Raw genomic sequence first — 12,649 nt, 5'->3', positions numbered from 1 at the left:
ACTGCCTAGGAGAAGCAGTCGTTCTTCCAGCCTTTCTAAGCAGCAGGGGTGAATAAGCCAGGAAGACTTTTAACTTGCCCTAAGTTTTAGAGGGGGAGGTGTGGTTTGTGTTGGAGAAATCTTTAGATTTTCCTCTGTCTTATGGGCCATAGGATGGACGACTTTGGATAGGAGAGGGAAAACTTGGATTTCTTAACCTTTCTTTTCATGGAGGTGATTAGAGAAGGGAACTGTAATGTGGCAAAAATGTTCATTTTACTCCTTAACCGTGTGGCTCTTTGTGGGAGTTATTTTTTTTGGTACTAGTCAGTACATTTGGAAGAACCAGGAGAGGTGAGAAGGCAGCTGTTGGAGTATTTGCAGTTTTTGTTCCTTGGTTTGGTTACTGGTCATGTTCTTTCATGGTTGGAGGTGGGAGAAATACTTGCAATGCTTATTTAATTCATCCTCTGAATGGCTGTGCAGAGGAGCAGGAGAGACCTCATGTAGTAGATAATCATATGTGTGTTTCTGTACAACCTGGTTCAGCTTTAATGCTGTCTGCTGAGTACCACAGAAGCCACATCAGGCTCGACAGGTTGTCTGTACAGGGGGGACAATGAGCATCCCTCTACCGCAGTGTAGTTAGATGGTAGGATTAGCCATTGTGAACAAACTGCTAGTCTTGAAGTGGATTTATACTGGTGCAACTTGAGCCATTAGACTCTCTCAGTACTGTGTGCTGATGTAAACTCCTGCTGTATAACAGCTGGGTAAATTTATATGAGAGAGAAATGTATATGGCTATAGCGAGACTGTGAGGGGGGATTTGATGAGTGGTGGTGTTTGTAATGGATTCAAACTCAGTAACAAATGATGCTAGAAAGATCAGATTTACTGAGAGTACTGGAATTGTGTGGAGCATCATCTTTTACATGCTGTAATATGGGCTGTAACCTGATTGATTGTTCTTAGGTGTTTTACACAGATGTGTATGTACCTCATAACAGTTCCACAGATATGTAAATATCTACAAAGGATCTGACACCTTACATCTGAAAATTGCTAATTTGCATTCTTGGGTTTTTTAGTGGTTTATTAGCATGCATGTATGCATTTAAGTGTTCATACCTGATACTTCTATGGTATTTCTACCTGTGAAAAAGCTCTTTATCTATTAACAACATTGAAAGAGGTAATAAATGAACTATGGGGCGGAATGTATTTTATTAAAGGTATTACAAAGGACAAATTTTAACATACCACAGTTTTCAAAAGTAGACAAATTTCCAGAAAACATCTGTAGTTGTAGTGACCAGGGGTTTATAGTTAAAATAAACAGGATTTTTTTGTGTAGTTTTACACAGCTGGTAGTTTCTTATCAGGTTTAGTTTAAAATTAAATGTTCATGGGTGTTTGAGTGTATCTTCTCTTGCCTAGTGTGAGTGGTGCTTGATAGGGCAGTTTGTAGAAAGTATCCTGTCTGCAGTGTTCTGAACTGTGTTGAGACAGGTTGCTCAGAGGAGCTGTGGCTGTCCCCTCCATGGCAGTGCTGAAGGCCAGGTTGTATGGGGCTTTGGGCAACCTGGTCTGGTTCAGGGTATCCCTGCCCATGGCAGGGAGTTAGAGCTAGGTGGGCTTTGAGGTCCCTTCCAACCCAAACCCTTATATGGTTCTGTGATGTGAGAAGTCCTCCTTATTCAAAGAAGTTCTCTGATATGTTAAAATAAGCTTACCAGGTGATGTAGTAGTAGTAGTATGTTGGTGTTTAAATAGACAAAAATAATAAAACATCAGAAAAGTAAAAGCAATTTAATGCATTTAAAAAAATATGATTGTGTATGTTATTGCTTTAAAATGTTAGGTGCTATGTAAAAAATATTAAACCACCTTGATCTTATGTGAAAGTGTATCACATGAGGTCTTCTCGGTAAACGAGTTCGTAGTAGTGGAAGATGCAAAATAGTTTTTGACCTGGTTTTGAAACTGCTTGGTTTTATATTTGAATTGTGAGCCTGTATGTAGCTATATAGAGATCACCGTGGTCTTTCTGAATAGTATGCTCCATACCTCTGTTTCTGAAGGCAGCCCCTCCTGCAATTTCCTTGGAATCAGCTTTTATGTGTGCTATGTGCATTTAGAGACAGCTTGGTTTTCCCTGTAAGTAACAGGTCTCTTCTGAGTTACAAATCATTTTAGCTGTGCAAAACCAGCTGAAATCAGTGTGAATCGTACTGATAATTTACACTGTGAGAATTTAAATTCCCAAGAACTGCCATATTTCTGTAAACAGAAATGCCTGTTAGCTCACGTAGGGTGGGAATGGGATGGGGTGACTGGGTAATGGGTCAAGGACCATCTAGTAGGTAGCTTAGGGACTGCTAATGGAAGATGGAGTCTTTCCCATCACTTCTGTGTCATCAGTTCAAAGCAGGCAAAAGTTGGTAAGGACTCTGGTTGCTTGCTGACCTGCATGCAATCAGTGGACTTTATCTAGTTCCTAGAAGGACAGATGTCCTCTTGGAACAAATGCCACCATATAAGGTCATTCATGGCAGCCCCAGCAGAGAATCCAGGGCCTGAAGCAGCACGGTGACCTTCCAGGAGGTGACTCATCCAGACTGGGTTGAGGCATGCTGACATCGTGAAGTGCAAGGACTTATGCTGCTGTTCCTTGTCTGCTGGCTGTATGAGCTGACATTCAGTTTCTACTCCTGTGGCTTTAGAATATCCAAGTGTTACCCATTCATTTTAGCTCACTTCCACTCGCAGGAAGCAAGTCCTCAGGCTCTGCAGTCTTTATTGACCTTTTTTTTTTGTAGGACCTGATAGTACCTGGCCTTGAATCCATAGTTCAGCTGCCCCTCCCAGTTAAATCTGCCTGACAACATCATGAAATTAAATTAAATTTTCAAAAAATGTAATCTAATACTTGCAAAGGCTTACACAAAATTTAAGTAATTAATATTTTAAGCAGTGAAGACTGCGTCATATAGTGCCTGTAATAGCAGTATCTTGATGATAAATGCTGAATAAATCAAATTGTAATATTTGCAGCAGTGCTATTCTCTGAAAACTCCTGTTGCCTTGATATTTTGTTATGGTTTGGGCTAGTGGCAGCTTGTACACACAGGAATGAGAATTTTTGCGGTCTTGTCTTTGGTAGATACAATGTGAGTAACTCAAGATACAGTCACTGCGGTTGTGGGAATGTAACCTGCATGTTACTTCCTTTGTAGTATCTGCAGTGTTATTAATGGGAGCAGGTGAGTCTAGGATAGCACTTCTTTGTGTGGTGGGTTAGATTAAATTACCTCCTAAGGTCCTTTACAGTCTATTCTGATGGCAACAGACTCTTCCATTGAGAACTGATCGGAATTAACAATCTCAATTGAGATTTCTGAATGTGTGAGAGTCTAATCAGGCATCGTTTTTATCCCTGGATCTTCCAAGATATCCGAGGGTGATTAATGTGCAAGGTGTAACCCAGACTTGTCTCAAGCAGATACACTTTGTGTTTTATCTGGTGGTTACTGGAGAATTTATGAGTACTGAGAAGTTCAAGACGCCGGTCAACCATAGAGGCAATGTTGCTCATGGGGCTGAGGCATGAGTTGTTTCCTGTGAGCTTGTGGTGTTGTTTGTAGTTCATCTTGGTTTATGCCAGTCTTCAGAAATTGAAGGTTTTGTTTCTTATTTTTAATTTGAGTAACGGAAATAGGGTATTGGAAGAAGGTCTTTCAGTGTATGTGCTGTGTGGGTAAACGTGATGTGTGATTTTCCCTCTTCTCAGTGTCTATAAGATTTTGGCATGTGTTTGTCATGTACTTTATGATGCTGAAGGATCTGTTCATTTAAAGGCATACATTAAACTTAGTATGAAGTTCTAGAAAGTTCATGTATTAAAATAGTTTTTATCTATTTAAATAAAAAGAGGGGTATATTTATGCAGCAAGTAGAACTGATTATCAGTTCACCAGAATTCTGATTGGGCAGATAGCTCATATCCTTGAGTGCAGAGATTCCTGTAATGCTTCCTTCAACCTCTGCTGATTCATATGGAAACCGGTAACGTTAAATTAATAGTCTTTGTGTAAAGTCACTTGTTATCTGTTGGGATCCTTTGCTGTGAGGACAGAGGAATATTATAGACCATTTGGGAGTCAGAAGAGTGGAAAAAGGGGCATCTGAGCAGCAGTTAGTGGAAGAAGAGAGCAAGGAGGAGTAGAAACTAGAGGGAAATAAAGGAGCCACCAACTGGGGATGGATCTTCCAGCATGGGGTAAAAGAGCAATCACAGAAAAGTGGTAATAAGAGTGTTAGAAGTTCACTCTCTGATATGAAGACAGGCCTGTCAGAACAGTGGCAGCGGAAACTGCTGTCTTCAGTTTTTGCAATTGTAAGCACTCTTAATTGGGAGGAGAAAGGATGCTGTGCTTAGTATCGTGCAGAAGGCCATGGCTTTCTAAGAAAAGCACTCAAGAAAACAAAATCCACCCAAAACAACAAACCCACGACCAAACCGCTTCTAGTATTTTACCACATATTTCAAAGAAATGAATTTTCAGGGGCAGAAGTTTTCACAGTAAATTTTAAATCCAGTGACTTTGTCTTTTGTGTATTAACTTGTAAGATACTTCTCAAAGGCAGTGATACTTAGAAGTTTTTTATACATTCCTGTGTTCCCATCCCTTGCAGGTTTGCAAGTGTGCCCATGGGTATTACCAACAAAGCAATCCTTGTGCGTAAGCCAGTTTTCCTGCAAAAGACACAGAGTGTCCCTGCTTAAAAAACAATGAAATGGGCATTGTTTTCCAGTCATGGTTTTAAAAAATAGCGCTGCAGGAGGTTGTACCACTGACTTGTGGTACCACTTTGCATAGCAGAGGTAACAGACCAGGAGTTGTGCAGGAGTCTGTGTGTTCTTGGACACTTTGCAACAGGGACGGTGGGTTCCCAAGCGTTTCAACATGGAAGCAAAAATTGGAGAAGGGAAAGCAAGAGACCCTTCTTGCTGGTTTGGAACCCATTTCTAGATGCTTGGTAACATCAGATTGGTTGCTCACATGAGGGAAGATTCTTCTCCTGTTCTTCCTCTTCCTTCTTTATCCTCAAGCCAGTCATCACAGGGGAGGGAGTGGGACTGGCAGCTTGTCAGTGGACCCGTCAGCCCCTAGTTTAGGAAGGGTTACGGGGTACTGCGCTGTGGAGGAGAAAGAAGGAACGGCTATCAAAGTGCAGGCTGATCTGATCAAAGAGAAAGGCAGTGTTACTGGAGAAAGGAAAAGAAATAAGGTCCTTCTCTTTTTTTGAGGAGGGTTTTTTAATCAAGGAGGAGCTGTGACAGTGGAAAAACTACCAGAAATGCAGTGTTGGCAGGTTGAGGAGGCCTTGAAAGACAAATGCTTTTGTTTCTCGTTAGGGTCTTTAGACATAATGTTGTCCCGGTCTTCTGTTCCCCCCTCTAGAGTAAAGGGGTGGCTGAGGAGAGGGTGATGGCAGGATGGCCATCCGTTTTCTCTCCCTTGTTCTTGACAAAGCCTGCCTTACTTCTGTTTCCAATTATTCTGCTGATTCAGACGTTTATACGTGTTTAACACCATAAGTAACGACCTGAGTAATCTTACTGAGAGGTTCAGGAGTACATGCAGCACAAAATCTATTTCAGTTTGAACTAATGATTTTTACAGTAGGATATTACCATATGTTACTGATGTCGTATTTCCCCCCTTCCCCTTGTTTTCTCCCTTTATTCAGAGAGGCCTGTGAGCTCCAGACTTTAATATCTAAAAGAGCTCATGTTTTAATTTGAATACATGATCAGCTTTGAGGGTCAGTAGTGTACTGATCCTACGTGAGAACTTCACGTGGATGCCTGTGTATTAAAATTAAAGGCAAAAAAGCCTTTCTTGCTTTTGGGGTGGGATTTTGTTTGTGGGTAGTCTACTCTGAAGTGGACTGAAGCAAAACACAAGCTTTGAAAGACAAAAAGGTAAATGTTGATGGGTTATGGGAATTTTTTGATAAATTTTGGAATTGCAGACATGGAGGCTGAGTAGAAACCATGGACTTTGAGAAGTTCATGCACTGAAAGTGGCATTTTGTTGTCTGTGCAAATCTCTGATATGTTCTTGGTTTAAGTGGAGAGTAACATGGTGTTTCATAGTGGTCAGTGAGGAGCTTGGTTAGTATTTTTGTATTTTTGGTTAGAGAAATCAACTGGGATGCCTCCTACACTTCATAGCAGTTAATCTTATTCAGCACTTAAATTGATTGATGATAATTTAGCTTTGCTATTTAAAAAAAAAAAAAGAGAAACCTGTCTAGGACTATATTCCACACGTTGTTTTTGCAGTCAGTAAGTATGTGGATAAAGTTCTTTCTATCCCACTTAGCACAATTTGGAATTACCAGCAAGTTAAGTATATTCAACTGCTTATCTACAGAGGCGCATGTAGGACTCCAATTAAGTTCACATGGATAAATGCAGATTTGTGTTTGCAGATGTCAAGATGACAGAAGCTTAATACTGTAAAAAGGCTAATCAACACTGAATATGTTTAGTGTCAGTAAATATTTATAGTGAAAACACTGCCTAGGGTTTTGTGCTTTGGCATTCCAAGTTTTGATTTTTTAGTGAATAAAAACATGGTGTGATATCCTGTTCATAAATCCACTATACATTTTCTTGATTTTCTATAAAATTTTATTTTTTACTTCATGTTTTCTTGGTAGGACAGGTTAGGAGCTAGGCTACTGGCTGTAAGTTAATGAAAAATCTGGCATATTTAGCAAGGTTTTAAGGCAGATGTAATCCAGAGAATGGGAAGGGAAGAAGGTGAGATAAAAAGGCGTGCAGTATGGGGAGTAATTTCTTCTGATTATAATTTTATTTAATTATCTTTTAATGATGGCTTCTTCAAATAGTAGTTACTAATCAGCTCTGGGGGAGCAATATGATTATTTAGTGTGTTCGTGTATTCGCTATGCAGTAACTACAATTAAATGGAAAACTAATTGAACCTCAGAAATACATTTGTTTATATATAAACATAGAAATATTTTAAAAACTGTTCATTACATCTCCAGAAGTTAAATGTTAGTCTGCTCTCTTTTACAAATGTATTCTGGAAAATAGTGTGTCAAAATTGAACTTCTAGTAGTACATCTTAAATTGAGCTTCTACTGATGTGCTATTGTATGAAGACTATAGCCAAGCAGAATCAAAAAATAAAGGTACAAGGAACATTGATTCTTTTTTTTATTACATTTTGACTTAGAGAAAAGAAGAATATAACTGCAGCTGCAGTTCTGCATCAGTCTTAACAGTGTAAAAAAAAATGATGCCGAAGTGAAATTATGTTTTCTGGAGGGGAAATAAATTGATATAGTTTAGGATTTTGTTTGTTTGTTGGAAATGTCATGGCTTGTCAGGTTAACAGATGTGATTTTGTTCCTGGCAGACTGCAGACCTGGTCAAGAAAAAGAAAAATTCCCTGAAAACCACTGCAACATAAATACAATATACTTCAGTTTAGTGTCTAACTTTGCATGAAATAAGCACTGCCTGTTAGCCTCTGTTTGATCCTGTGAGAGTGTGGGGCTAATGTCTGGCCAGTGTTTTGGAAGCAGCAGGTAGCCAGGAGCAAGCTGCTCTAGGGGTCCATATTTCTGTAGCCTCGCAGTTACTCACACACAGATGGAGACCTTATGAACTTTGGCAGAGGTCACGCTAAATTGCAAATCTCAAACTTCTAGACTTCTGAAGGATTGCACTGGTACTTCCCCCCCCTCCCTTCCTTTCTTTGTTAAAGCCATAGGATTGGGAACATCGCTGAAGGTATCAACTCCGTTTTGAGTAGATCAACCATGTAGTCATTGCTTGCATACCGATCGTGGGGCCAATATCATGATAGCCTTTCATGACACTGTGAAGGGAAGCTGTTGTGCATTGAGTTTTCACTTGCATGTACCAAATACATATGTTCTGTTGCTTCACAGACACCTAGGCTTGTCTGCTTTATTGAGCTCATTAAAGGAATTTTGGAGCTTAAAGCTTTGCAGAAGCCTCTGATTTTTCTGATGCACGTGAGTTAGAAGTAATTGAGATGCTCATAGCGTTTTTTTATTTCAGGTTTTTTGGGGCAGTCAGTTGAGACACCAGGCTCTGTCATCTGTCATCAGCCATCGTCTTGCCAGGGATCTTATAGCAGTTTAGGAAAGAAAAACATGAGATGATCTGGTTACACACTGTAGTGTGTTTAAATCCTGGATTCAAAGTCAGGGAGTGTTGAAGAACTCCTCTTTGTTGTCTATAGTCCTGAAGCTGTACTTAATAGATAAAAATCTGTGTGTAATCTGTAATTCAACTTACTATTCAAATGGGGAATTTGGGGTGGATTTTGTAGCATCCAAAGAAAGGCTATTTGTTTGGCCTTTTGGCATAAGATATATATTTTTTTTAAATTTTATGTTTATAGGAGATCCAATGTAGGTTTCATTCAGTGTTGATGAAATCAGGGTCCATGAATGACTATCTAGGTCACTGTCAGCAAGGAGGCTGATCCTCTTTTAACCAAACAGTCATACTCTTATCTTGTCATCGTTGAACTGGTTGTGTAAGTGCTACTTACTGGCTGAACTAGTCTTTAAAGCTGTGACTCGGTGATTGAAAGAGGCAGAGTCTGACTCTGTGTGCTGAAAGTGGTTTCAGTGACGGCCACACAGAGAGCTTGGAAATTCACACCAGCAGCAGGCTGCAGGGGAAAAAAGCTTTGAAACTGTTTGAACTGGTCTGCATATAAAATAACAAGAATGTTATTCATGTTTCTAAACTGGAAAAACACAAAGGGAGAAGGAGTGCAGAAGAACCTCCTTCCGCAGCCACAGCAATTCACAGTTGCTGTAGCGCTAGTGGTTTTGCTTTGGTGAGATCTCAATAGGGGAAGAAAATCCAAATAGCTTAATTTACAGTTGAGAGACCTGAGTTTACAATGAATTTGTGTGTTATTTTAAACTAGAGCTATTAGGAAAAATGTGCAAATAACTTTTGAGAGTCATGTCATCGCTGTATTAATCATAATAACTTGTAAGTAAACATATCTGAAGTTGGAAGTTGGGGATCTTGTGCTTTACAAGAGAGATGGGTGCACAGAGAAACTTTTAAAAACAGACTCGTTGGTGATGTGCTCTGCAGGTAGGTGGGCACCTACCACCTAAGTTCACGTGACCTGGAAAACAATGTGATTCAGAGTTGCCTGTCCCTCTGACTCTGAGAGGAAAGAATCTGAATTACTTTGTTATTCTGTGTAGTCACAGTGGGGTTGAACTGCGGTGGCTCTTCAAATTTTCTTTCACAATCTCTGTACAAAATTGAGAAGAGTTGAGGTAAAGATGTTGATTTTCATCTTACCTGCATAATCTTCAACTTGTCCGCACGTGACCTGGTTTTAAGCATTTTCACTGACTTCAGAATCTTTCCCTAGGCAATCTTTTTTCCAGTGTTAACTATCCTGAGTACGTGTCTTGTGCTGACATCTACTCCTGTTTGGGTTTTTTTCCATCCAGTCCTGGAAACGGGATATGTTTTATTCCTTTCCCCTCTGAGACAACAAATAAGTCTTTTACTCATCTGTGAGGAAGGGGCAGAGGAGTTACTGTTTTGTGTATAAGTACCAGGCTAAGGCTGGCAGCATCCTTTGAGCTATGTAGATTTAGATTGCGTTTGTTAGAAGTTGTCTGTCTCTGTTGGCACAAAAAAGCAAGGGAAAAGAAGGGAATGAAAACTATGGGGGGAAAAAAGAGACTGAGAAGTGGAATGAAAGGAGATGAAATTCAGAAAAAAGAAAATACTTCGAGTGATCAGATAAAATAAAGAACAAATGTGGCTATAAGGGCTCGATAAGGAGTAATTTTTTAATTAAAGACACTTTATTTTCTATATGCCTATGGAGTGTTACTAAAGGGGGGGCGACAAAAGGATTGTCCCGTCAAGCTTGGGTAAAGTTATATATGGAGCAAGCAATAGGTTTCTTTCTTTGCAAGGTCCACAGGCGTGGAATATGACTTACGAACAATAAAACTGTTAGAAGGTTTTATATGTAATGAAAGTTTTTACTGCCTTTACTGCGATCGGGGTGTAACGTGGCACATACCTACACACTCTCCTTGGGGAAGAAGGTAAGGTGGTGGGCTGTCAAGGTGGGCCAGGGTTCGCCTGGAGCTAGTACTTAGTCATGACGAATCAGTCATTTCAAGGACATGGCTCTGGTCTTGCCTGCACATGCTAAGTCTGAACTGAAAGTCTTCTGGTTGTGCCTGCTGTCACTGACTTAACTAGGTGTTTGAATTTGGCTTGGTGAGGGGAAAATTTGGGAGGTTTGCTGCTTAATTAAACTGGGTGCTTGAGGGGGAGGGTATCTTGAGGTAGGAGTGGAATGCAAGCGGTAAATCTCCATTGATTACATTGGCACTACGGTCTCCAAGTTGCAAACAAGTTTTTATTATATAAAAATAAGAGCTCATATTTTTACAGGTTGTTTTCTGCTGTAATTTGTGATTAATATGTTTCCTTGATATTGTATTGGTATTTTGTTTTCAGGTGTGGCTCACAATATTTCTTTATTACGAGAAGTGATTGTCCATCCACGCTTTGTCCAAGGAGACATCAGCACTAAATTCCTTCCTGAGGTCTATCCTGATGGTTTTAAAGGTTTGTTACATTTAGGATACTTTTTTTTTTAGTTGTTTCTGATTATTATTCTGTTTATAGACTGACACGTTTCCTAATCAGTCTTCAGTTTTTTCTCAAGTGTATCCGTAGATACATGGAATTAGAGTTGTTAAATAATGCATAATATGACTGAAACAATTACATACTTTCAAGAAGGCAAAATAACATATTTCTAGTGATAGAACTGTAAATGAAATATATCCAAATTCAAGAAAAACAATGTATAGCTGATATGAAATACGTAAAATAACCATCAATGCTGCTGTACTATGCTACTGCACTTCATTACAGGCTGTGCTCCTACTGTTAACTGAAGATAAGATATTTCATTATTCAATGCTATTGCAGTGAGTTGGTGCCTTTTGGCACCCTTTGCATTCACTGTAGTGTTGTCTGGAGGATCTGGCATTGTACCAGAGCATTTCAGAAACCTGATCTTAATACTCATTATGCACAGTAATGGGCATCACCTTGAAGTTATTAACTCATACACTAGGTTAACATCATGAAAATGTTTCTTTACAACATCCCAAACTACTCAGTTGCAAAATGTGTAACGACAAGTAAGTAACCAAGTAGACTGGTTTTCTTTCATGAGGATCACATTTTAAAAGTCTGTCTTCTCTCTCAGCGAGTCTGCTGTAGATGCTTTCTTGACCTGTGTGGTCAGAGCCCTGGTCCTTCCATATGGGCCTCACACTTCAGCTGGCATTTATCTGGCAGAACTTCTTCCTTATTTAAAAAAGACAATGTTTATAACTCGACATTCATGGATCCTTTCATGGAGATTCCTTTCTCTCCCATTCATCGTTAATCTAATGCTGCAGAATCTTCACACACACACACCACCCTCCCACCGCCTCCCTGGCTTTGGAGTCAGTGCTGCCAGGTTGGCAGTCACTGGACATGACTGGCACTGTTCCAAATTCTAGTCTCAGTAAGGAGAACACCACACTTACCTCACAACTTGGTGTGTGAGTTTGGTGCAAAGAATATTCATCCACAGAACTACTTTATATCATGATGTCATTGGCAGCTCTATGTGATAGGGTCCTACATGTGGGATTAGTGCGCCCAGCTTGTTACTGGCTCCAGACTGCAGCCCAGCCAGTGAGAGTTAGTCACCTTGGGTGGTAGTAAGCTTGTGATGGTTGAAGCTCAAATGTTCCTTTGTCGTCTTTGCTAAGGTGAGCTTAACTAATCGTCAGGTAACTCAGCTGGCTTTCATCCAGCGTAGACTTGAGGGTGCTCTGATCTGCTCTGAAGGCTCAGTGCTGCTGATGAGCTGGTCTGTCTCTCTTCCCTGATGCTTTCATATGAAAACGCACATCCTAGCTCTTTGATGGTTCCAAGACTCTTCAGTCTTCTTCCTGAATGGATTCAGTTCCCTAAACTACCAGAAACCTGCCCTTTTTTTAAGTTGTTGCTGCTTTTGTTTGGGTAGGTTTTTTGAGAGTTCTCGTGTTGACAGCTTACAAAGGAATCTGCTGAACTTCAGCAGACATGCAAAGTGAGTGGCAGGCTAGGAGTGGGGAGAAAGGAATGGGGGGAAAGCTGAGGATGCAGTGTGTTAGGTTTATACCATGTTGTGAAAAGGCAGCCTCACCTAACGCACAACTAGGAGCAATCAAACTCCAGGCCATTCTACCCCTGTTTGTGATAATGTCCCTGTTGGGGCCTTTGGTTGTAAAATGCTGGGGGACAGGCTTTGCTGACCCAGGAGGAGACCCCCTTCTTCCTCTGTATTTTTGACTATGGAAAGACACTCTTGTCTTTTGTTCTCTTATTCTTGTTTTAACATTTTGTATTCTATATTGTGATGTTAACCTGTATATAATCAGTTAATTACTTGTTGGATCATAAACTGCTGGATAATAAAAATTTTGGGGGGGTCATCTGATTTGAACTGTACATGGCACATATTGGTGTGCATGTACA

The 12,649-nt window shown here is 40.1% G+C and overlaps 1 protein-coding gene across 3 annotated transcripts in view; it reads left to right on the top strand.

Moving 5' to 3' along the window:
• Window positions 1-12,649, top strand: part of PCCA (propionyl-CoA carboxylase subunit alpha) — a 294,840-nt gene that overhangs the window by 137,011 nt on the left and 145,180 nt on the right. For all 3 annotated transcript variants that reach the window (XM_084279588.1, XM_084279587.1, XM_084279589.1), the window contains exon 17: window positions 10,580-10,690. In XM_084279588.1, the coding sequence (XP_084135714.1) occupies window positions 10,580-10,690 (111 nt within the window). The remainder of the gene's footprint in view (window positions 1-10,579; window positions 10,691-12,649) is intronic.

This window comes from Gallinula chloropus (genome assembly GCF_964237585.1).
Source record: "Gallinula chloropus genome assembly, chromosome: 1".
NCBI lineage: Eukaryota > Metazoa > Chordata > Aves > Gruiformes > Rallidae > Gallinula > Gallinula chloropus.
This window is presented reverse-complemented; position numbering and strand designations above follow the sequence as displayed.